This window comes from Strix aluco, chromosome 9 (genome assembly GCF_031877795.1).
Source record: "Strix aluco isolate bStrAlu1 chromosome 9, bStrAlu1.hap1, whole genome shotgun sequence".
NCBI classification, from domain to species: domain Eukaryota; kingdom Metazoa; phylum Chordata; class Aves; order Strigiformes; family Strigidae; genus Strix; species Strix aluco.
In genome coordinates, this window is record NC_133939.1 from 25,949,867 (window position 1) to 25,976,758 (window position 26,892).

Consider the following 26,892-nt stretch of genomic DNA (forward strand, 5'->3'; position numbering starts at 1 on the left):
ACACTTTTATGACAAACAAACAGACAATAAACCCTCTTATTTGCATGCAAAGCAAATGCACTCACGCAAACAGCAGCCTCTCTTCAAACCCCAGGATGGGCAAAGCCCTGTCCATTATTAGAAGCAAGGTGGATAAATCAAGCAGCTAGTTAAAATGTCTGGGAAGCATTCATATCTTTTTCTTTTTTTTCCCACTAGCAAAAAATGTTTGTTTGGGTTTTTTTATTGAAGCAGAAATAGTTCGGTCTCTGGGCAAAATTTGGCAAATAAATGCTAAAATACTCTGAAGACCACTAATTTTAACCTGGCCCTCTCAGCAGTGGTGAGCAAGCTATTTGTGCACAAAACCTAAACAAATACTGTGGCCTAACACTGCTTTTACTGAGGACAACAGAAACAGCTTCGCCTGTGCGTGGGCAGCCCAGCAGAGAGTAAGCTGGACCTGTCACCATAGTGGATCACAGTGGGGACAAATGGCTCGTGGATGCTCCCTAGTCCTGTGTGCAGCACGGGGGGTACCACTGCCCACCCTGAGCCCAGCTCTGCCAACCATGTACCACAAGATGCAGGTGATGGGGAGCTGAAAGAAGTCCAAGATAGGGACCATGAGAGGCAACAGGGGAAAGCAATGGAGATCGAACACAGCCTGGTGTGTGCAACATCACAGCAGAGCAAGTCAGCCCCCCAGTAGCCTCCCAGAACAAGAAGCCGTGTGGCAACACATCTTTCCTGCCCCCTGCTCATTACAGGTGAACCAGGCTACGTGTCCTCTTGCCAAAGCCTTGCCCTCAAAGCGTTACCACACTTTTAACAAAACCATTTATAGCACCTGCTCCTACAGCAAAGAAAAAATATTCTTTCTGACCTCTTTACTGATAGAGGGAGTTTCTGCCTAAAACTAGCCCAGCATGGCTCCTGATAGAGGAGCTTTACTGAGATGAGTAGACGGCTAAGCCAAGCAATCTTCTTTAGCTTCAGAGGCATCTCTTTACAGGGCATGGGAAGGGTGGCAAACACCATGACCCACCACTCTGGACTAAGCACTGAACCACCAGCCCGGGGCAGTGCCGACAGACAGATACTACACATTGTACCTCACATCAAACCCAAGGTGGCTGGCAGCTTTTGGAGAGCTTAAAGACACCAGGTAGCTGTTGCTTTTCTGGAGAGCACCTGAAGGGACTCAAACTCATGGCTAACGCAGTCAGAGATGTTACCCCGTGGAGACTACATCCAGAGTCACGTCCTGCATGCAATCTGCCAACAAATCCATCAAACATCCTGCGCTGGTATCATTTTTGTGCTATGGTACTTTACTTGTTTCTCTCAGAACAGATAACTAAGACCAAATCCTGCCACCAGCTGCACCCCTGTTACTTTAACTGAAATCCAGAAGAGCTAAACCCACTGCAGAGCAGCGGGAACTGATACTCAGCAATGTATCGAGTTTCACTTGATTAAGACATAATCATCACGGCATACGTGGTGTGACCTGGATGGACAGGTCATACTTATTGGCTACACAGTGGCCCAGAATATTGATTTTAAACCATGGGATGAAGAAAATGAGAAGGCAACAAACATGCTTCTGCCTGGTTTTGTTGTTAAAAACAGTCTTCTCTGGATAAGAAAAAAATAGCGTGTGGTCCTTTAAATAATGCAGCAGCCTCCAAACACTGAATCATTTAATCCCCTCTCGCTGGTGGCTGCTTTATCCCAGCCTCCCCCAAAGGCACGTCTGCAGCCCCAATGCAGCCCCTGTCCAGGTACGGGAAGGGAAGCCCCACCGGGGACTGCAGCTCCCCAGCCCCCAAGTTGGGGTGTCCCCACATGCATCCCCACACCATGCAACCCCCAGCCCCATCACACAGGTCTTTATCTTCCCATGGCCGAGGTTGATGCAGCTGTTCTGGTGCCAGTGGGAGCTCCCCATTGGGGACAGTGACAGCACAACCAAAGGACATCACTTCTTTTTCAGTCACCAGCAACAGCCTCCGGCCAGGGGAGAGGCCACAGCTCATGCTGGAGCTAGACTGGGGCTGTACATTCACATATGGCTTTGAAAGGGACTTCTTTTAATGCTCTGTCACCCCATCGCTATCCGAACAAGAAACATGTCTGATGAATGCATTACCCATCTTCTCCACTCAACCTGGCACAGAGGGTATGGAGCAAGAAAGAAAGAGGCTGGAAGAAATCTTAGCTGGATGAAATCAAATGTCAAAGCATCCCCAGGCTTCACTGTGCTGGGATTTTACCCCAATATCTGTTTACACCCACACACCACTGAGGTTCAGGGGGAAGCACCCTGATATGGGTTTATGAGAAATATCCACACAGCTCTTTTTTTTTTAACCTGTCCAAGAAGCCGCTTAGCAGGGCAGAATAACCCTTTCCATTGCCTTAAGCAGAAATTAGGCCCATGGCCAGCTCCACTACGGACAAGTAACTTAAATAATGAAGAGGGTGCCCTGTGAGTGCTGGGCTCGTTCCCTGCCCCGCTGTGTCAGGACTGCAGTCCCTGTGCATCAGGGTAAGACCTCATGGGGTCAGGGAGGAGGGAGGTACAGCTCGCCACTCCAGGCACTTTCTTTCATCTGCCCAGCTAATTGCATCTGTCCAGCTGAATTGCCCCAGTGAGGTCAGGATCCCATAAAGCACGTAGAGACAGTCCCTCACCCAAAGAAATTACAGTCTAGGCAGCCAACACACCCGCTGAGACTGGGCAATACTTTTGTTATCATTTCACAGCATTGGGACTAACAAAGAACAACAAAGCTCGCCCAGAAAACCCATCACAGAGCCAGTAACTTGAGTGAGGTTTTCTAAGTCTCAAGTCAGGGCTTTAATTGCAGGACTATCCCTCCTCACGCTGGTGTTCATCGTAGCATTAGTCATCAACAGGAGATGAGACAGCAAGATTAATCCCTTTTCTTATCCTCCTACATTAAGGCCTCCATCACTTGGACTCCTATAGGGTACTCACTGAGGTTCCAACTGATGCAAAAGAAAAAGAGTGGCCAAGCATTCTGGCCACATTTCTAAAAATACCGGCACTTCTGCAGGGGTCCATCTGGTCTCTGCTCAGATGGACACCGTCAAGTGAACTGGATGTCTGGGAGCTACCGCTGCTCAGCGAGTTATCTTGTGATGCCCCAGACCAAACTGGAGCAAGAACACTTGCCAAAGCCATGGACATGAGTTATCAGACATGCAGAGTGAGCAGGTGGAGGTCTAACCAGCCCCCATCACTACATCCCAGTGGCTGCTTAATACAATGTCCCTGCGCAGCCTGGTGCTTGCAGACAAAAGTAGGGCTTTTCTATGAAATATCAATCTTTCCTAAGAGCCAGCTGACGCTCTCCAACCACCTTCACTAAATGATAAGTGCATGATGGAGACTGTGCCTTCAGCTCCGTTCATCTATCAGGAGCTGCTGGAGGGACTGCAGGCAGCACACACCGACATGGAAATGGTGATGGTAAGATGCTGCAGCTTCTCCCTGTTAGTGCTCAGTGGAGTTTGGGAGCAAACCTTTGAAAATACATAATAATTTTCAATTCTCATACCAATTTCAAATGCAATTTCTGACTGGAATTTGATTTTCTTCCAAAATAGTTTTTCTTCTACAATTTCATTTGTCTCAGATAGCTTTTTCTTCAGAAACGTAACCCAAATCAGTGCTCCTTTGCAAAACCAACAAAAACGTGATGGGGTGACCAAGCACACATGTTGGGAGCCCAGTGTAAATCCAAGGGGAACATAAGCTATTTTTCTTGAACAGCCCATTTGTCAATTTTGATGATGTCAAAACATTCTAAGAAAACTCATCAAAATAAAGAAATTGGAGATGAGCCTTTACTTTCTGAGGAGATTTCATGAAGGGAAAGAGGGTCCATGAGGTGAGGGTGCTAGAAGCCTAGAAGGACTGGGAGGCCAGCAGGCCAAGGGTATGTTGACTGTCCTAATAAAAAGCTCTGTAGACAAAAAAATAGCCCAAAAAACTTCAGGAACCATGGTATTTAAACAGCACAATTAGACACGGATGAGAGAAGTATGAGGGGATTATGAGAGAAGTAAACAAACATTTTAATAAAAGGAAGAAAGGAAATCAATCAGGCGGCTTCTGCCCATGCATATTCAGAGTCACAAAAAAGAAACTTATGTCCCATGAAATTGGAAAGGCTGGTAAGCAGAATAGCTGAGATAATGAGATAGCAGCTGGTGGAGATCCCTGCTCTAAGGTGTTATTGAGGCCAAAGCCTTGGTCAAATTCAAAATAGGATTAAGTATTTAAATGACTAGTCAGATGGCCACTTGCTGTTACAGAAAAATGGGCAGAAATTGTTTTGATCTAGAAACTAGATCAGAACGGGACAGAGGAAATTATGCCCCGAAAGTATCATCATGTGCTTTGCTGTTATGAGAAGTTTCACCCTAATCTGAGGGTGATCTCTCTGATGGGCCTTGCCTAGAGGATAACTTGGCCTCATCTAGTTCTTCATCTAGATGACAGATTCTCATTTAATCAACTTGAAGAGTACCTTTAGAGGGGCAGCTGTAGAAATTAATCTTCCTGCAAGATTGGAAGTTACAAAACTCATGAGAACAGGGTAAGGATTAGTGAGAAAGAGCTTAAGTGAGCCTCTGACAAAACATTTGCAACTTTTATTACTCAAGGTGGTGGCAGGTGGTTTCAGCTAGCTAATGGTAGGTACCGCTCCATAGAACAGAGGCAAACAGATAAAAAGTAGATCAAGGTCGGACTATTATACTAAACTATTATACAGCAAAGTTTGCCACAGCAAGAGGTCTGAGCAGTAGAGGGAAGGTGGAAGGCAGGGGTGGTATCATGATACCGCACAATGGTTTGTACAAACCTGGGTGCTACAAGTATTTGCTAAAAGGACGCAAAAGCCCCTCTCTGCTGATACCAATCAAACTGCAGTGGGCCAGATGTGCCAATAGCACCAGCCTGTGGGTCAGCCCTGGGGACGTGCAGTCCCACGCTGCGGTATGCCAGCCCCAAGGAGTAAATATGACTTAAATGACTCTGCACCCACACATGCAGATAAGTCCCATTAAAACTTGGCCACACTGACAATCGTTTCAGAAGCACACCCCCCCCATGTCCTTTACTCACACTCTACAACCACAAAGGGGTCAGATGTGAGCACAAAAGGCTGGGAGCTGCCAGCTAGAGTCCACCACAGTCTTAAAAGTGCTGCGAAACAAGATGCAATAGCAAACGGGGAAGCTTTTCTGTTTTGCTCAGATTTAGTCAAAGGGAAGCTCCCGAGATCAGCCATCCACAGCTGCGTCTCGTGTCCACAAACTGAGCAAAAGCAGCTGGGGGAAGCCAGTGACTGAGAAGAGAAACAACAACCAAATGGGAAGCATGGGGACTACAGACAGGCACAGGAGAGCAGCTGCAGCTCTGAGTGTTGCTTTCAGGCAAATCAAAGGATAAAGGAAAGAATAGAAACAGAGGTTTCAAAACTGCTGGTTGTGAGGAGGGTAATCAGCTGGCTGCACTTTGGCTCTGGTGAGGCTTTTTCTGCTGTGTGCTGTGTGGTGGGATGTGTGCTGGCCCAGGTGGCAGGAAGGGAATGGAGCATCGTGTCACCCTGTGATGGTACCTTCTGCTGACCAGCAGTAACCTGGGAGAGGTCGTGTCTATTCTTGTTTGGGAAGAGAGGGGCTGTAAAGAGACTGCTGTGAGGCAGAGAAGAGAGGGAACCAAAGCTAAGCTGGAGAGAGGAAGGAGTCTAGTAAGAAACTGGGAAAATTACGGCACTCCTCTGGAAAGCCACAAAAAATACCACAGAAATCAAGGCTGGGAAGGAAATCAGAGATGACATGTGGTCCACTATCCTGCCCAAAGACAGGATCATGGACATCCTGGCTAGGTTTATCTGTGCAGTGTTGCTGTCTGTGTGTCCCCAGAAGGTCACTGCCACTGATGCAATTCCTGTCGGGGTCACTCAGGTTGGCTTCACAAACTGAACGGAAGCTGAAGGATCACACCTTTTGTTTTTACCAGCAGACATTTATTTCAGTGTTTAGAGAATGAACAGTTTCTCTCCACGCAAAGCATGCCCTGCATCCGGGAACGGGTCCTGTTAGATGTTAGAGCATGAAGCTGTAACGGAGACTGAAATCTGATCCTCACCAGACATCACTGGAGATGAAACCATTTTGGGTTTGATGTCAAAACGGTAAGAAATCAGATACAGAGAGAAAATGCTTCTAGCGGGAACCAAGTAGTAAGAATTAAGAAAGAAAAATGCAATGGAAAAATCTTGAATATAAATCCCAGCTATCCCCAAAAGCACCTATGGGTGTAAAATATGAAATATATATTGCACCTGATACCTAACTCCTCCCAGCCAGGCTGGACAACACGGCATGCTGCAACACATGAGGCATTATTTTAGCCTTAATTCTGCCTGTTCTGGGATTACAGTATTAGCACCCAAATGTCACAGTGCGACTCAAGGACAAAACAAAGTGGGGGTTCCCCACCCTCTGTCCCTGAGGTGAGGAAAGCCCTGCTCTGGGGGAGGCAGCCAGGAGAGTTCATTTTCAGGCAATGTGGGGGAGGCGGCCCGCAGCCCTCAGGACACTTGGGCAGGCAGAGAGGACTCCCAGGGGTGGGGACGTGGCCGTGGGGGTGGCAGCCCGCTGGAGGGAGGTCTCCCGGGACCGGCACGGCTCGGCTCGACCCGTGGGTACTGCCGGGCGGTCACATGCGGCAGGCGGGGAGGGCGCAGAGAGGGGGAAGCGCTGAATAATTGAGGAGCTGCAGCGCCCTCCTCCCTCCCTCCTCCATCCCTCCTCCCTCCGCCCTGCGTGCGCGGCCGGGAGCCGGGGCCGGCGGTGCCCAGCGCAGCCCCCTCTCCGCCCGCCCCCCCCCCCCCAACTCCACCGCCGGCTGCAGCAGCGCAGCCGCCCCCACCGGGGTTACGCGCCCGCGGCGGCTCCGCAGCATCGCCCGCCCGCTGCCCTCCGCGCCCGGCGGTGAGTGCCCCGCACCACCGGGGAGGGGAAAGGGGATGGAGGGACGGGGGGGGGGGGGGGGGGCGGAAAGAGCGGGGGGAAAGGCGCTTCCCCGCGCTGCCACACTCCCGCCCGGGGTGGGGGGGCGGCTCGGAGCCTCTTGGGGTGCGGGGGGCCCGGCTGCGAGCCCGGGAGAGGGGGAAGGCAACCGCGGCCCCCCCCCTCCCCCCAACGCACACGGGGACGGTGTGGCCACGGGGCACCGGCCGCGGGGGACCCCAGCCCGCTCGGGCACCCCGTCGCCCCGGCCAGGCTGCGGCCCCGGGTTTACCAAGTGTCGGGGCACTGATGGAGGCGGGGGGGGGGGACACGTCAGAGCCACGGCACGGGATTGATAGGAAACAGGGGAAAGCAGAGTGAGAGGAGAAATGCCGGGTGGCCTGACCGGAGCCACAGCTCTGGCTACAGGTTATGGCCCGACACGCGCGAGTGGAAGATCGGGGGGGGCAGCAAAAAAACACGATCAGAAGGGAAAGGGCGAGGGAGGCAGGCAAGGACGCGAGGGCAGGGGAGAGCCCCCGGGGGTGGGGGGGTGCTGGTGGCGGATCACGCGTGGGGCCGCGCGGGCGCTGTCCGCGGTGCTGAAGCCCCGACGGGGCGGCCCCGGGCGCAGGCGGCCCCCGCCGAGGCCTCCCCCCACGACCGCGGCTGGCCCACGCTCACGGACCCGGTTTACGGCTCCGTCCCTCCCGCCGGCGCCTGCAAAACTCCCTCTGACTTAGCTCCTGGTAATGGAGTTAGCTTCCTTTTTACGTCACCCGCGACTCGGCGCTGTTTATTGATTCCACACGGGTATTTTCGAACAGCCTAAGACCGACCGTCTGCCCGCCTCAGCCCCGGGGAGCTGTGCTTCAGCATCGCTCTATCGAAAATCCTGATCTCTTTTCTCAGAATTGCTTGCCAGCTCAGGTTTTGTGGCCTATTAAATGTTAGTTTATACAGATCGACTTAGTACCTTCCTGTCACTGGCCACACCGAGAGCGCTCTGATACAGGGCTTCCTAAATCAACACAGACTCCGGCGAGGAGTAGGAAGCAGTATGACTCCAGTTGACCCCAGAGAAGACTTTTGGCTCAAAAGAGCCATGTCTGATTTAATCTAGCATATTAATTAATTAATCCTCCCAGTGTCCCTAAGTAGTAGGCAAGTACATTTTAGCATGCCAAGGCATTTGTTTAATTGCCCAAAAACTGTCATAGACTGAAAGTCTGATTGCTAAAGATATTTGCATGTGTTCATTTTATTGGTACACATTGCTAAGGCATATGACTTACCGTAGGTGAACAACATATTGTAAACAAACAAAAAACCTGAAACAAGCCAAAAACAATAATAGAGTGAAAACTTACCTAGATTAAACTGACTAATTACCCGTTCTTAAAACGTACCACTCCATGGGGAATCCTTGTTGCATGAGAACAGAGAAGTAAGAGGTTCTTGCAGAGATCCAAGGCCCAAGTGATATTTCCCATTTTCATCTGTCAAAGGTGCTGAACTTTGCCAGCAAAACAGAGGCTGATGAGTAGTAAATGATGCCAACAAAGAATCTTGGGTCCTCTCAAAGTCAAATGTACAGTACATATCTGAAAAGACAGGATGGGGGCAATATCTGCAATAGGACAAGCTGCTGAACAAGTTCAATGAAAAAAAAGCCTCGTTCAATTGCCGCTCAGTAAGAGGAGGTGTAGGAAGGAAATTTTACCTCAGCTGTTGAAAGCTGAGACTGCTAGAATACAGTAGACATCAACAAAAATGACTATAAAATTGGAAGCAAAAAAAAAAAAAAAAAAGAAAGAAAGAAAGAAAAACCAAAGACTGTCAAGGACCAGAGAAAGGCCCTTACAGTTGAGGAATTACAGCACTTGAGCAACTCCATTAAAAAGAAGGATGGGAGGTGACTTGATTCTTGAATCTAAAAGCCTCTACAGAAAGAAATTACTAGGCACTGAGTTATTCCTCCGTCTGCCAAAGAAAGGCACAAAATGAACTAGTGCTGAGATGCTAAAGCCAAAACATTCTGATTTAAGTGAGGGATCACATTTTTGAACAGTGGAGGGCTGATGACCTGATGAAGGAGCTATCAGAAAACCTGCTGGATTCTCCGTCTGTTTATGTCAAGACTTGATGTCCTCCCAAAAGATGCAACTTAGCCAAAGCAAGTCATTGGGCTCCCTGCAGGAGTAATTGCCTGAAAGCTAATGGCCTGCAATTCAGACAAAATGAACTCGGTGGACTTAATGGTACCTTTGATCCTTAATTCCCTGAGTTAGGCACAGAGATGTACAACTTTGCTCCCAGGTACCCCAGCCTCCCCTCCAGACAAGTACAACATTCCCAGCAGGTGAGATTTTTGACCACATACCAAAAGCAGAACAAATGATTCACCACCTTATATTTTGAATCCTCCAATTTTCTAACTTGTTTCATTTATTAACTCTCCCTAAAAAGAATCTCTTTCTTTGTGCATATTGCAGTGACGCGAAGCAATTTAAAACATAAATCATTCTCCTTAGGGAGTCAGTCATGACTCCTAACTCAAGACATATCTTACCCTTTTCTATTTTTTAGAATCGTATGAAAATGATGAAAATTTATTCTTTGTGGAATTTCAGAGTCTCAGATGGGATCGTATCAGAAAGGATTCCAGCCCAAAATATTTTAAAGGATATATTTATAGGCTGAGTTGACACTACTTCCTTCTTGAGCACCAGACAGTCTGTTTTTTCAGTTCTGAAATCACACACATATAATAAGATTTCATCCATCTTCCCTTGAAGGCAACAGGAGTTTTTCTAGAAAATTCAGTGAGAACAGGATAACCTCTCAATGGCTAAATTAATGGTTTTCCTGTGAAGCCCTGCAGCATTCAAACAATAGGATGGCAAGAACTTACACAAACATAAAAACAATCCTAGGCTCTTCATGGAAAAAAAAAATAAAGAGGATAACAGAATAGTCTGTAACAGAATACTTAGTCCCTCGGCTGTTTTAGCCCCCAAATAATCAAAACTTTGCTTTCAGAGCACCTGAGCTATTGAGATCATTACAATGTATATGTTTAAGCAACATGTTGTTTGGATTATTAAGACATTTATAAAATAAGAATGTAAGAATGTAACAAAGAATCAAATACTTCATCTGTGTGTGGTAGTAAGATCCCTATGTCACACAAAAAAACATTAGCAGGTGGTTAGTATTTGTGTCTTTCACATTGATTAAAAAAATTTTTTAGAAAATCATTACTCCCAGATTGGCACTCTCTATAAAATGTAAAACCATGGTTGGTCCTGGACTTGTCATTCTTGTGAGAGACAGTGGATCTAGGGATGCAAAAGGATCCAGAGTCAAGAAATATAGTAGGCATTTTAGAGCTACTTCCTATGGATATGAAAACCTGGTCAGAGTCTCACCTCAGTCCAAGGTGAGTCTGCTGAACTCATTAAGCCACCCATGGTGTAAGTGGGAGCAGATTCTAACTTAGATCCATGAGCCACAGAGATTCCTAAAACATTTTTCATTTACAAGTGGTGAGATGTAGCTAAACTGTGGTTGTCAACTGGAAACTGCATTCTAGTATTGAGCAATTTTCTTCTTGTATATGTTTCCTTGGCTTATTGAACAGCAGCCCTGCCTCTAGGCTATGCTGGCATCGGCACGGGGCTGGGTGCTCCAGCTAGCATTGGTGCTGCCACCACAGCCCATCCCTTTCTGTCACCAGGCTGGATCATCCCTAGGAGAAAACTATTTTTTCCCTGCAATAAAACTGTCAGAGCGAAGCCTAGGCACTTATGAAACAAAACCAGTGAGGTGGAGCCATGCAGCACGTGACTCTATTGTTTCTGTTCCTCTGCACAGCAACTGTATCAATAATTTACTGAAATACATGATACCATAAATTAAATCTACCTGGCAGGTGAACAGAAGACGAGCTTTTGTGGTGCAGGTTTTTCAAGCGCCACATCCTAATTCCGAGAGGACAGAGCTGCAGGATCAAGCGGTTTGCTGCCTATAGGGAAATGGGTTACTGCTGCCATGCAACAAGTGTTTGTGGGGGTATCTGGGTCGAAACTTTAGGTAAACATCTGTAAAACCAAATGTGTGGGTTTGAGGGCAGCCCCTCTCAGCAGCCTCTGACTCTCGCTTGTTGGTGACCATGACCTAACTTGGTGATTTGGTCTACTCCTCCTGTAGGTCCTCAGATCCCCGAGTGCGGGCTGGGTCCTACTCAACAAAGTTTTTTAAAACTGAGGATGGAGACACCCCCTTGTGCTGAGACACCACTTGCACATCTGAGCACATTCCACCCACAGAAGCACAATTAAAACTTAAACGTGTGCTTGAGCATTATTGAAGCAGGTCTCAATGATGGACCTGTTGAGTTGTACCAGATGACCAACTGCTCCGTGGTGCTCAGCAATGCCAGGGTGGCCTCCAGGTGGGATTTGGACACCCTGGTCTGGTAGTGAAGGAAATGTATGTTTCTCCTGCCTGTCCTTCATCCTCGGCTGGGAACGGGCAGAAAGCATTGATGACAGGTCTCATGTCTCTCCAACCCTGCAGTGAGGTGCTCGGGAAGCATCTGGGTACGGCAGTGCCTCATCTAAGGCACCTGGGCAACAGCAGGTGTGTTCCACTTATTAACCGGCAGTGGAAGCATCAGGGACCAGGAGATGTGCAATTAATAACTAGGGGCATCAGCTCTGCTCAAAGTAAATTAAGACAGAAAGGAGGAATATGTTGAGTTCCTTTGGCTGAGAGCTCCGGCACAAACAAGAACTACAGCAACAATATTTCAGCGACTCTCCTTTCTGCTCTTAATTGCGTGCGGGCACATCAGTTGAGTTATGCTTGCCAGGCAGGGCAGCACACCATGGGGAGAATCCACTTACTGTAGCTGGGAGACAAAAAGTGTTGCCTCAGTGAAAGAGGTTGGGTTTTGGGGTCTCACCAGTAAGGGATGCTAACAGTGAGTATGCAATTAGCTACCAGGGCTTCAATGGAAAGCAAATTTTAGGCTAAAGGTAATCATGTTGGCTTGTGCTGAGTCCCTTGCTGCACAAGGACATCTCCGGGCAGTGTGTGTGTGCATCACTCAGGAATACTATAATACCCTAATTTTTATGCTATTAGCATTTTTAAGAACATATAATTCTTCATTTAATTCTGCTTCACTAGTACCATCTCAGATGGTGATTTAGTCTTAGATGTGCATTCGTAACTCACTCAGTGGGAAATGTCAAAAACCCCTCATGCTACAACACCAGGTATTACTCACACTACACACCGCTTAGGTGTTTTTGCCTGACTGATGGTGATAAATGACTAAACACAGAAACTATTCTAAATCATCTTATTTGATCAACTTGTGCTCACATTACTCATATAATCGGTTGTGTTGAAATGCAGGAGGATTACTCATGTAAGGCAAGGATTTTTTGTCCTAGCGAATAATAAATATAAGCAGCCAAACATGTAATAAAAGCAGCAGGAGCCGCTATTCACTTCCTTGGAAGTGCGTTGCATCTACCTCACACTTCTGTTGAGGAATCTAGTGGCACAGGCTACAACCAGCCAAATTACCCCACAGCTCGAGGCTTCCTTTTTCATATGCAAAAAACCCCACTGATTTGCATATACTACTACTGCTTCTTCTGGAGCCTTTTGTAGGCTCAGGATTGAAGATTGTGTCTTTCCAGCTTGTTCTGAGGGAAGTATTTCTTTTAGAACCTTTCCTGCATTAATGAGCTGATAGCCAAAATGATGGAAACAGGGCAGCGAGGCATAATCAATTACACTTGTATAACCGCTGATGGAACATGATAACTAATTAATGAGACCATGTGCATATACAAAAGAGAAATGCATCTGAAAACCAGCAAGAGCTGAACCATGTTTGTAATCCTGATGTGTTTACAGTGTAAAAGACCAGTTCAGACTCCTACTAAATTATTACAGAAAGCCAGAAAGACTGCTGGTAAGTGAGAGTAAGGGCTGAGAGGAAAAAACAACAGTTTCTTAGTGGGGAATAAAGGAATCTCCTTAAAAACAGCAATCTTCAAAATAAAAGTAGAGGCTTAAAAAGAGTGAGTTTTCAGATCCTATATTTGATACACAGGTAATTTTTTGTTCTGGTTTGGATGACATAGCCAAACTCTTAAATCGGTGCTTTACTGAAAGATTTAATTTGTGTTTTTGCCACTGAAATTCAAAATGCTACCCAGAAATGAAATAAGTTGTCATAATGATGCATCAGCCAGACTCTCCCAACAGTAAAAATCCATTTTGTTTAGAGCGCCTCACACATTAATAAATAACCCATTCTGTGAATTATGTCAAATGTAAAAAGCTCTCACGGCTGGCCTGGAGCAAACCATAATGACTTTCATTCTGCGGTGTAAAAGTATGGATCCACAGAAGGAAGAAGAAGAAAGCACAACCCAGTAATTACAGAGATTTCCTCCTGTATGTTGTTAAAGCAAAGACAGTTTTTAAATAAGTATAATTCTAGAAGAGACTGTCTGGTAACCCAGGTCTAAACATTTCAGTGATACAAAGGAAGCCCTGGTCCACTCTGACAGTGACATTTGTTACAGAAAATGTGTATCTCAAAGGAGTAATTACTAAAAGTATAACCCATTACCCCCAAATAGGAAAAAGCCCAGAGCTGCAAACACAAGGCAGCAACCACCCTGCTGCTGCCAGCGGCAATCATACTGCTAGAACAATATCTACCTAACGCTGCAAACAGGCAACTCGCTACGACCCAGAGAAGATACCATACTATCAGGAAGATGCTTTTTCCTCTTGTGACAGCTCAGGGTCTGGAGCTGCTACTATCAAAACCAGAGGGAAGGTTGCAGAATTATGTGCCAGCACATGAGATGAATCTCGGTTCCTGAGCACGTGGCTTGCAGTGTTTTAAATGCCTGAATTTCAGAGGTGGGGACACTAGTCCTTGAAACAGTCTGAGCAGCCAGACCTGTGAGCACAAACTTCCTTTAGGAGTTTCATGTGTTCGACCATGCCGTGGCTTGACTGCAAAAGGATAGGGGAGGCCGTAGCATTGGTATCAATAGCTGTGCTTCAAATGCAAAAATCAGTCAACTGCCACAAATGAGCATTTGCAGGTACACAGAGCCGCAAGGGTCCTTCTGCAGATGACCATGAGCAGGTACAAAAGCCATATTCTTTTCAACAAGGTATGGCTAGAGAAGCCTTAATAGTTTTTAGCCTGGTTTCTCTTCTGCTTCCTTAGAAAACCCAACTGGATTAACCATTCATGCACTTCTGTAAGGTAGCTACTTTCTCCCATTTTACTGATGGAGAAGCAAATTTACTAATTTCATGTGGTTTCATCACTCTCATAGAGGCCACCTGTCAGAGCAGTTCCAAGAAGTTCCTTGTTCCTCATCTCCTGCTCAGCTCACCCAGCTATCGATTTGTCATTTCCCTGCTTTAGCAGTATCATTACATTTTTTAAGGCTTTTACTTTGCTGTCTCAAGACAATGACAAGCTAACCTTTTTGAAAATGTGCAAATTGATTATACCTCTTTCTCCATAATTCTCTTGTTTTTTTTCTTTTGGTGATTAAATAGCTTTTTTGCAAACAGAAATGGAGCACTTCATGCATATTGCATTACTTACATCTCGCCACTCTGACTGTTGTATTTGTCATTAATACCTTGCACTCAGTCCTACACCACTCTGCACCATGAGAAATCATTGGTACCTGGACAAAAAGGGCAGAAAACAAGTGGAAAACCAAAATGCCAGCCATAGGACTTCTTTCTATAGACACAAGAAAGAAGGACAGCAGAAAACCTGGTGTCTTGGAGAGGTAGATTTACTGTCTGTGGGGAGGGGATGTGCCTGCAGGGATGCCCATGGACATTTTGGAAAAGGTGAACAGTGCATTTGGGTTTCCATCCCTTGCAGGCTGTAGGAGATATAGGTGCTACCTCCAAATGCACCCAGCCTCTAGGAAGGAGGAAAACACTGATCCCTCCAGCCCCAGAGCTGTTTCTCACTAGCCTGATGCTCCAGAAGATCCCAAGGGGCCCTGACAGCCTGGACCAACCGTGAGGTTGGCATGTAATTAACCCTGGCAAAGTTTAGAACAATCCAATATCAAGGGATCTGCTGGCCTTCACCATGACCAGCTTCAATTTCACCTCTGAATGTGTTACTTCAGCTCCCACCTATTCCTCACCTAGGCAGGAAGATGAGCACTCAGCCACCTCAACCTCTTCGTTGCTCGCCTTCATGGACATGCTGCCCCAAGATCGGTGCTCAAATACCAACTTAGCTATTTAGTTTAGGAATTGGGACCCACCAGCTGCCAATCATAAAGGAGCTTTGACATCTCTCACATCCTTCCTTCTACCTTTTCCCTGATTATTCAGGCAGTCCAGCCTCTCCCCAGAGATGACAGCAGTTAAACCAGCACACTGTATCACCCCTCTGAAGGCTGGAGAGGGGCAAAAGGGGTAATCTCGATGTACATGTTAATTATTTTGCTGCATTACATGCCTATGCTCCTTTAACTCTTACACTAGAGACGAGAATACAAAGTTTAAAGACTCCTGGGGGCTGGCTCTGGATGTGTGGCATCCTTATGTCTTTGGTCAAACTAAATATTTCCTCTTTTATTTTGCTTATTTGTCAAAAGAAGACAATGATGTTTAGCCATCTTACAGCAGTGTTAACATTGGTAAACCACTTAGTGTTGTTACTTACAGATGGAAGTAACAGAAAAGTGATGTTCAACCCCTCCACTTCCATTTTTCTATGAAGACACACACAAAAAAATTCCTTGAACCCATTTTTTTAGTTGATGCAACATAAAAAGTTGGTCTTAAACATGAAATATATCTCTAGCTTAACTTAGTGAGAATTTTAGTTTAAATTAACCACAGCTCCGCTTGAATTACTCAAGCAGAGGTAAAAATGGAAAGATTAAAAATAAAAAGAGCCTAAAATTAACAGCAAAGGCACAGGGCCAGATTGCTGAAGCTGGACCCACGTGAGCAGCGCCGGGACTAGCAAGGACCAGCCCTCGCTCTCGGCTCTGTGCCTGGCTTTTAAATCCCTTTAAGGAGGGCTGTGATGGAGACAGAGCCAGATTTTACAGTGGCAGCCCAGCTGGAGATCAACACTGTAAAAACAAGCACATAAAACTCCAAATCAAATCACATTTGCAATGAAAACATTAACGTGACGAGCATCCTCGGCAGAAGGCATCTCTCCGGTCGGCAGCCGCCGGAGCCGCTGCCTGACTCCCGCCGCATCGCGCCGCTGACGTCATTTCTCTCCTTGCTGTAGGAGCTGTAATGAAATTCAGTATCTTGTGTCTCTTCATACGAGCCCGCCTCACCGTTACTGAGCTAGTAATTAAAAGAAAAAGGGGAAGGAAGCAGGGAAGTCAGACTAGCATGTTTCTTCCTCTTTCTTTTGTCCTTCATCTGGGATGCAGCGGGTTTGCTGCCAGGAGCTGCTTTTTGCATCATCTTGAGCCACCTCTTGCAGCCCCTTGAGCCTTTGGGGCTCCCTTTTCCCAGGGGTGATGCTGCAGCCCGGCTCATCACTCAGCCCCTATGCAGAGCGGGGAGCAGGTCTCAGGGCTGTTTCTCCTGCACCATGAACATCCGTGTTACCGTATTTGAGGTCCACAGCAGGCACTGCCTCAGTGTTTGAATGGAACCTGCTTCGATCCCACATTTCTGGGGCACATCTCCCCCGAGCAAGGAGAAAGGGGCTTTCGCCATAAAACCCCTGCAGCAAACTGGGTGCTGCTGTCCCACATCCTGGGCCAGGACCACGCCAACCCAGCTGCTCCTGGGGTATCAGAAAGTTTTTCTCTGTAATAATTACTCCTGTGAGCCATGCAAACCAGAGGAAATCCAACCTTTTCCTCTTAATGAGTGCCCCTGCCTGGCTTTCCATCAATACACCAACAGGAGTTCTCTTTTTTCATTTATCACCATCAATGTTCTGTTTCTTGTTGTGTTCCCAGCATTTAAGAGAGGTCTTTGCTTAAGACCTCTGTGGACTCCTGGACAGAGGGGAGTCATTAACAGAAAAATCAAATAAGCCATTCCAAAGCACAGATGAGGTCTGGGGAAGCTCGAGCTGTGGGGAGTGATGAGGATGGGTGATGCTGGGGGTCACCATGCTGCATCCCACCACTTTACATCAGGAATAACTCAGCACCAATCCAGACACTAAGGAAGATCCATGCCTGTAAATACCTAGGGCTCTCCTGACTTGATTACTGTTTTAGTTAATTTACCCTAATGAAGAAGAGTGTTTCGGTACAAACAGCGGTTGCTAACAAGCGCGTGGTGGCAGCAGCAAGCGCCAGCCGGCGAGGCGGCAGCCGGGAAAAACTGATGCAGACTGCCTGATGATGGAGAGCTGTGCAACTCTGAAACCCGGCTGCAGCATCCTGAGTCAGGCTTGTCCCCTCATCTGCCTGGGTTTATAATGAGGAGAGAAGATAAAAAACCCACAAGTAAAAAAATCTCCTTCTCACTGTGTGCTTCTAGCTAGCCAGGGTTAGTGGAGCAGAGCAGAAGCGAGCTGTCTCTGCCCCATATAAATGGTTGCCATTCATAAGATTTTTTTCTTTTTTATGGTTTCAAATGGAGTGAAACGTTTTCCAAGCTACAGAGCAGCAATATGCTGATCTCACTTAAACATCTGGAATCGTTTCAAATGATCGCTTTAATTGAATACAGTAGCAATTATAGAGTTATTTCATATCAGATGTTTTGGAGGATTTCCACCCCCCCACCCCCCCCCCCTTGATGACTTAGGAGGGGCCATACAAATTGCAGGGCTATGTTGGGCGGCTATGCAGAAGGATCCAATCCCAGCCCAGCCCTGGGCAGCTGCAACAGCTCAGCAGCCTAAATCTGGGTACATCACAGATCCACCAGTCAGTTCCTGCTTTAAATTTAAACCGTTTAAAATATTTAAGTTTTTTTATTATTTTAGCAGTTTTAAATTATTCCTGGACAAGGCTGCCATGTCTTCCCTTGAGGTTTTTTGCAGTGCTGGTGAGAAAGTAATTTCTGTACCCTGATGTGCCTTGAGAGTGAACTGGGCTGTCTGAATCACTCATGCTCAACTCTCTTCAGTTTGGGGGACACACTAATTTTTCCAGGGTGGATGCGGATCCCTCCAGCAAGACCTGAGCATATGCCACACTTCCAAAACCCTTCATCAGCCACTCACAGACACCTCAGACAAGATGATGAAAAATTGGTGATCTCAAACCACATCAGTCGCAACCCCCTTAAAACACAAGGCAGGTTTTCCCATGCCAAAGCACCTCCATGCCACACCATCCTGCCTCTTCTGGTGGCCCAGTGGCTCCTCTGCGAGAAGCACAGCCTTCACAAAAGCATCCAGAAATGGTATAAAGACATCAAGAGCCACAAATCAATTTTTCCCAGTGGTCATCTCTTCCCATAGTTAATCACCCAACTTTTTTTTGTCCAGCCTCAGCTTCCAGCCATTGATTCTCAGTATGCTTTTCTTTATAAGAGTGCAGAGCTGACCCTTCAGTATCTATTATTTTCACCTTGTGGTGAGTTTTTGGCATGAGTAAACCAAGGACAGATTCACTTGGGAAAAATATTTTTGTACAGTACAAAATACGTGAGAAAATTGCACAGATATAAGAATGTTTAAAGTTGTAACAGTTCAAAAACCAGACAGATAATTCTGCCCGGCTTCTTGGCTAGTTTAAGTCAATTTGGCACAAACCCAAGCACAGCAACCTACGTCTTTCAAACTCAAATAGGAGCATCCATAAAGTCCAAGGAAAATAATTAAATAAAGGATGGGAAGTGGTTGGGTAAAGTACAGCAAGGCCTCTTTTTGCCAGCCCGTGCTTCAGAGATACTGTGCTTTGGATAAAAGGAGGATGCATTTTGAGTGGTGATCACTTTGCCTACAGGAGTTATTTACCCTGTGGCTGAAACACAGCCCTGGCAAAGCCGAGCCACCCTGGAGATGCCAGCACATGGGCATGCTGCCCTGAGGACTGCTCTGCTTCATCCCAGCTGGCGCAGACCCACTGAGCTCTGGCTCAGCTGCCCGCTTCCAACACAAACCTTCATTTAAACCAGAAAGTAAAACCTAAGATGAGATCCAGCCCATGCTGCAAAACAGCTGACTCCTTGAGCACTCAGTTTTTATTCTCAACCCAAAGATGCACATTTGCTCAAGAGCAGTAACAGTTTTTTCGTACTATTATTCTTAGCTAGAACATCCAGCCTTTCAGCTTGTGGTTGCTCGAGGTAAAAAATCAGCACAATTTGAACTGTGATCAACCAAAACATGAAATGAATGCTGTGTTTTATTTCATAAACTCCAGCAATACAAAGCTGCCTGGTAGATACAATGTAATTTGTTTTGGATGTAAAGATGGAAAAATAATTGTTTTGTCTTCAAGGAAATTAAAAAAAACCAAACTATTTCTGTATTAACAGGAAAGAAGCTGCCAGGCTAAAGTTCATATTTAATAAACTATTTTTCCTGTTCCCTTATATTAGCATGCAGAGATTGAGCAAAATAACGAGAACTGACAAAGTCAATAAGTCACCGTGTGTCACTAGGAAGTCATTGCTGCTGGTATTAGGAGCTTGCCTGAGAACTACAGTTTGCTAAAAAACAAGCAGAAAGGGAGGGGGGAAATGGCGGTTGCGGAATAGTTCTTGAAAATATGACCTAAGAAGAAAAAGCACAGAGAAAGAGCAGGACAAGATAATTTAATGCTTTTTAAGACAATTTCAAGATTTGGAATCATAAGACAATTTTAAGGCAGTCTTAAAGCTTCTGCTGAGCTCTTCTCTCAGCTTGCCTTAACTATGCAGAAGCTGGACCCCAAAGCTTGTTGCAGTTACTCCAGAAAAACAACATCTCTTAATTTAAAATGTATTTCTAAAAGAGTATTTAAATAACTAAACGATGAAGTGATGATTTGAGCGAAGAAACCACACTAAGGACTTTTTTTAACCACATGATTCATTGGCACCTGAACAAGCAGCACCCTTTAAAACTTTCCCCTTTAGGATTCACCAAGATGATGGTAGCACACAAAAAGAAAAAACAACCAGTACAGCCAGACAGCTGTAAGAGTCAACTTCCCTGTAAGGGCCAATTCATGGTGATCAAGCCCCATAGCCAGCTGTCTCAACAGGCTGGATATAGCAGCAAAGCTACTGTCCCAGATTCTCTTTTTTTGCAGAGTAGGTGGAGCATAGTGATGTCCCACAGAAGGTCCCCATGTGGCCTGGCATGGTGATGGTGGGCTGACACATGGTGCCAGCATCCCAGGAGCATCCCTGCTGCCGGAACATGCTGCAGTGCTGCAGGCTTGGAGTTGGGATTGGTCCCTGCCAGGACCCCACTTGACACGGTGGCCACCAGCACCTTGTGGTTATACAGAGCCATCATCACTTCTGGTAGCAATTAAGCAATTAATGGGCATTTGGAGGGCATCAGGTTTCTGCTGCTTACAGGGCTGTATTAATAAACTGGGGCTAAAACTGTGCAGACATACATAAAGGGGGGCAGAGCATCTCTGCTGTACAAAACAACTGGGATGGAGAAAGGAGATTTCTCCAGAGCAGCAGCATTGGCAATAGCAAAGGTCCCCTCAGTCCCCAGGGCTCTCCCAGCACTGAAACCAGCTTGAGGGCCCCTTTTGGTTTCTCCATGTGGAGCACATCCCTCTTTCTTTGCTATTCCAGTTAAAAACTACATTCCTCTCTTTGCAGCTGGGCCACCAGCACAAGGAGGGAGATGCAGCCACAGCCCTGAGCGGGTGCTACCAAAACCATCCGTGATCCACCTCCGCCAAGCCCAACACCAGCCATGAGCGGCTTCTTCTCACGCTTGGACCCACGGCGGGTGCCATGGGGGGTGGCGGGCCATGCCCTGCGCACCCGCGTCCTGCGCACCAAACCCGTGGAGTCAATGCTGGAGGGCACGGGGACCGCTGCCGCCCAGGGTGCCAGGCTGGCCAAGGTCCTCACCACCCTCGACCTCATCTCCCTCGGCGTCGGGAGCTGTGTGGGCACTGGCATGTACGTCGTGTCCGGCTTGGTAGCCAAGGAGATGGCAGGACCCGGGGTCATCGTTTCCTTCATCATCGCTGCCGTCGCCTCCATCTTGTCAGGTGAGTCGTGTGGGTGCGTTTTTGAGTAACACGTCATCTCGTGCATCCTCTGGCTCCATCCATGGGTGGATGCCTGGCAGGACCCTCACTCAGCAACACAAGCTACGAGGAGGTAGCGACTTCCCCGTAGACTAAAAAAGCCTTTCACACTGAGCTTACCCAGCTCATGGGGTGTCTCTCACTGTCCAAATATCAAACCAAACCTTGTACTGGGAACCAGCAGCCCAAGCATAATTACCCCAATGAGCTGCTGATGACTTCCCCAAGAATGGAGCCTGTGGTCAATATATTTTGAAACACCGGAGAGTTTTGCAGTGTGTGTCCCAGGCAGAGAGCACGGCCAAGCCACAGCATTGGAGCAAGAGCACAACATGGCTTATGGGAAATCCTTTTTCAACAGGAAGGGTGTCAGTGGCTTGGGTAGCATCAGGGCCAGCTTCTTTTGTAGTGGACATTGCTAACAGTTAAAAAATTCCTCAATTAGTTTTAGAGTTGGTTTTATTGGCTCCTATTTGTGCAGGATCATTCTCTGAATTTCCAAACAAAAAACACAACAAACAAATGTGCCGAGAGAGAGGAATTATGTATTTTAGTGAAAAGCTGGTGAATTCCGTCTCCTCTGTAGGAACCCAGCTGAGCATATGGCTCGAGCTGTGGTTTCCACATAAAGCCAGTACTGCTGGCATTTGTCCTTTCCAGATCAGTGCTAACACGATGATGTGATGTTCCTGCTCAGAGGACTTTGCATGCTGTGTCAGTCTGGTATCCAGCTTTTATCCACGGGTTGGATAAGGAAACTTGAGTAAATGGCAAAGGGCTTTGATAGAAGACAGGAACAGCAAACACAGCAAAATGACCTGGCTCAGCTTTTCAAGTCTCTGGATTTTTGTAGGGGGAGGTGAAAGTACATCTTGCTCTTTCCCTGAAGGTTGCAGTGCTGCTCCATGGAGATCCCACCAAAGTCCATGTGAGTCTGAATCCCCTGCAGCCCAGAGGGACAACCCTGGCACAGCACAGGAACAAGTGTCACGCTCTCCCCAAAGCCATGCCAAGGAAAGATCCCAGCAAAGCTGGCTGGGGACCACCACACTGGCAGTCCTGCCTCCCTCCTCCCCAGTCAGAGCCCGCTAACAAGCCAGCCTGGACACATTTACCACTGGTTCAACAAGAACAAGAGCTGAGAGAATGCAATGAGATCTGATGCTCATTTGAGATCCCAACACAACAAATGAACCAAACTGCCCATTTTTTAACTGAGGTAGTAGATAGCATCAGTGTCTTTATCCTTTCCCACTGCCTGCTTGCTCTCCTCTACAAGGGTTTTTCTGGCCATGATGCAATCCAAGAGCAAACAGAGCCTGGGTGGGTCTCATTTAACAAAAACACACTGTCCTCCAAAAGGGGCTTTTTCACCCCAGACACAAGCCCTGCCCCGCAGCAGGGAGCTCCTCCTGCCTTTGCCCACGGGAGCCCGCGCCACTTCCCACTTAGCTTTCATCTCCCCTTGCTTTTGTAGCCCTGGGAAAGTGTTTTGTGAAGGATGCAGTGTTTTGATAGTCTCCTTGGCTGCTTCCTCACTTTGTGGTTGACACTGCTGTTGTTTGTAACAGCAACACGTTTTTGGCAAGTAAAACCGAGCAAGGGTTTGGGAGCCAGACGGGCTATCGGGCTCGTCAGGGACATGATTTCAGCTCTCATATCACGGTCACTCCCTGTGAACTGGGCAGTGAGCTCAGGTAAACATGCACAGACAGATTTGAAGGAGTTTCTCACAGTTTTAAGGCCAGATGGGACCACTAGATCACTTACTTTCCTGTGATGTATTGAAGATCACAGAGTCAGATCCCACTGCCTGCACAGTGAACCCAAGAGGTTTTGGGCTAAAAAAGCCCCTTCCAGAAAGCCATTCAGCTCCCCTGGGAGGCAGCCACAGGGAGGCCCATCTGGGCAGGTCCCACTGGTGGGAAACCCCTCCACACTGTTTAGTGTGGTTTCAGTTAGGGATTTTTTCTAATTTCATCTATCCGACAAATTCCAGTTATGCCTTCTCCTAGGTTTAAGCAACATGTGCCCCATCAGGGTACTTACAGACATAGCATAATCGATTAACCTGATAAATTAAATTAAATCAATCTCTTTCATTCTCTCACTGGGAGGACTTTTATTCAACTCTCAAACAGAAGCATTTGCCCAACTTCCCACCACAAAGCCTCCAGTGCAGGGGACACCGCAGGCTCCCTCCACCAGCTGCAGCCACTGCGATTCCCCTACTCTCACCCCTGTGTCTAACTAAAACCTCTTCTTGGCAACAGTCAGCAGTTTGACTCTTGCCCAACCCCACTGCCCTCTCCACAGCCTTTTCCACCATCCATTGCTTGTCCCTGTGGTGATCTCCTTTCCTAAAGCAATACAACCTTATTGATCACATTGTGCAAACCCCTTACCGTGAGCTCAGGCCAGGGTCAAGTCCTCCCCCATGATGGTTACCAGCATGGGATAATTTTCTCTGCCACACAACCCCACAGGCTTTGGTATCAGGCTCTGCAAGGAAAGAAGAGACTCTCTGTCCTACAGGAACTGCTCTGCAACCCCAGCAACCCTTGATGGGGATTTCAAGCACCAAGCCATGCAGTTCTGGAACACATTGCCATGCTCTTACCTGGTACCCACATGGGAGCAGTCTCAGCAACATCCAGGGTGCACAACAGAGCAGGGGAGAGATGAGCATGTGCCTCAGGTGCTGCCTGGCTGCAGGACAAGGGCTGGGATGAGGGACTCCAGCTGCAGCTGATCATGAGCTGCTTGGGTGGTGCTGGAGAGATGGAAGTCCTTTTTCTAAGGAAGCTTTCTTTATGGAGCTCCCTTTTATGTATCTGCTCACAGCAATCATGAAACACAATGGACAGGCTCAGTGGGTTGCTGAAAATAGGATTTTGCTATATCTCTGCCTCGATAAATTGGGTGCTCTGGGTTAACGAAGGATGGTCCCTCTGGATTTCTTGTGTGCATGAACTAATAGGTGTTAACTCCAGCGCTGCTGAAAGGCCCCTTCTTGAAGTCTTGTTTCACCTGAAACATCACTCCCATCATGCCAGTGCCCTGTGGGATGTCTCATGGTCCCTGTGTGGCCTCATGGCAATGAGAGGGTCAGCAGCCACACCACGACCACAGCCACCACAGCCCTGGCACACCAGAAGCAGGGCAGCCGCCAAGAAGGTGCACAGAGCTGAGGTGCTTGCACCAGTTCCTTGTGCCACTGGTTGTGCTGCCCAGTGGCAGTTGCAGCACTGGGATTTGAAGCCAGTGGGGACTTCGTGATCCCTCTCCTGCCCCACTGAGGTACCGCTCACCACAAAAGTCCTCACCAGGCAGGTCAGGATGCCCACTGTGAGACCAAAACAGCACTAACCCAGAAGCACCTAACCTATGTACTTCTGTATGCAAAGCTGCTGGCTGCCTCACCTCCCGCCCTCAAACAAGATAAACCAGAGAATGGAGAGGTCAATTAAATCTGAAAAATGGAGGGTTGTAGATGGGATCTTGGAAGGGACAATGTCATGGACCAAACCACTCAGCTGTGTTTGTGTCCTTCTGAATAATGTCAATAACTGTATAATTACACCAGCGTAATGACTGTCACACCAATTACACGGTGTAGCTGATATTCAAGTAAAAGAAATGGTCTTCTGTAAAAAGACTGCTCTTCCAAACAGCCACTGTGCTGGTTTGTTTTCTGAAGAAACTTGCAAACATTCTTGATTAGGTGGGGGGGAGAAATCTGTCTCCAAATTCAAAGAGTTGTGGCGGGGAGGATGCGCCCAGCCTCCCCCTACAGCCCTGGGGCAGGGCTGGCTGCACAGGGGCACCAGGAGAGCTGCATCTCTCCAGGTGCTGGGGGATGAGGTGATGAATAGCTGGGTCTGCCAAGGAGTGACTGAGTAACACGGTTTCGTTATGCAGTTGTATTACAATAATAATAATAATAATAGTAATACACTACTGATGCAGCAGAGATTAGTGAGATAAAATCTGCACCTAATAAAATATGATATTATCTGCACCCAGATAAAATCTGCACCCTAATAAATTATGATATTATCTTCCTTTTTAAGTAGAGAGGAAAGTGCTGTGAACCCTGTTTCTGATGGAGGACCTGCAGCACCACAAAGCAAAGTGATATGATTATTAATGCCACCTGATACAGCCACTGGCAGTCAAGAATGGAGAGCAGATCTTGCATTGTGTGTCCCCTGGACTGGATACTGCGTGCTATGATAAAAAAGTAGTTTATTTTCTTAATATATGCTGATATCTAATGGAGATATCCACAACGTGTTGCTGTACTCAATGCACAGTGAAAGGTTACTCTTCTATTTTGGGATCCTAGTAGTGTAATTGAAAACTCAAATATTTTATACATATTAATGTCTTTGCTTTGCCATTATCATTCTGTATCAATAACAATCCTCTTTAATCCTTATCTTGTCATTGGCTAAAAGTAGAGCTGCCTCCAAGAAAAATTATATGATTTTTAAGGCCATCAAAGAGAGAAACTAGATACTTGTCCCCATCAGAGCACCTGTTTCATAAATCATTCAGGCCTGTAGTTATCTGTGACTGTCTTACCTTTGCCGAGCTCATGTATTTTTCATCAGCTTTGAATAATGACTGTCTGTAGGACTGGATGATGGGGATGTCTTGCTGCTCCTGCAGTTGGGCCTGCTTTACAGAAATCAAGTTTTGAAGAGTCCCATTGCAAAGCACTGCCAGCATCGTGCGTGCAAGTTAAACAGTTAATGGAATGTAAAAATCCACCACTACCAAGAAAGGAAGCACCACCAAATTCAGCTTAGAGATTTAATTCTGTGTCTGTACTGTGTAAAAACTGCAATTACAGTAAGAGCGGAGACCTAATAACATTTTTATAAATTATTCATTCCTCTCTCTCTATACTGAACAGATTGCAAATTTGAAGCAATTATTATCTTCTAAATAGAGAATAGTTGTTGTTAAAGAACTCAATAATTACTACGTGTTGCACAACGATAATAATGACCCTAACCCATTAACCCATACAAGCTGAACTGGGGTCTTTGGAGCAGGGACTTAATCAGTGTTCAACACGCAGGAGGCAGTGCACCCTTCCAGCACTTGTTCTGACTAATATTTGGGGAATTTATGACTAAGTCCATCCATTCCTTTTAAATAAAAGCTAATGGTTGTTTTAAGACAGAAATGTGTCAGGGTCAGGTTTTTATTGAAAAGTATCCTGACATAGTAAGTACACGGGGAGTTTGGAAAGTATTGAAGTCCACTGAAATCTCCCAAACGGTTCCAGTTAAATATTTCTTTTTGCTTTTCTTTTATTCTTCAAAGTCAGATTTGCAACTGTTCTTCGGAATAAGACATGTAACAATTTTAAGTGTTAAAATAACTTATGTTCTCTATGTAAGATGGCTTCAAACTCCTCTAGCATGGGTATGAATGAGAGTAGGGATGGTCGTGACAGTGCTCGTGGCTGGATCTGCGTAGCAATAATCCAAGATAGGCGCTTGGAGATTGCACAGTTGGGGCAGGGAGAGGTGTAACATTCTGTGAGCCCTCCTGTGGCATCTTGCTCTAGGTTGAGGCTGAGCAACGCTGG

The 26,892-nt window shown here is 46.7% G+C and overlaps 1 protein-coding gene across 1 annotated transcript in view; it reads left to right on the forward strand.

Moving 5' to 3' along the window:
- Positions 1-6,917: 6,917 nt before the first annotated feature.
- SLC7A14 (solute carrier family 7 member 14) overlaps positions 6,918-26,892 on the forward strand; it is a 33,093-nt gene continuing 13,118 nt past the window's right edge. The window contains exons 1-2 of the mRNA XM_074834281.1: positions 6,918-7,020; positions 20,848-21,248. Of these exons, the coding sequence (XP_074690382.1) occupies positions 20,945-21,248 (304 nt within the window). The 5' untranslated portion in view covers positions 6,918-7,020; positions 20,848-20,944. The remainder of the gene's footprint in view (positions 7,021-20,847; positions 21,249-26,892) is intronic.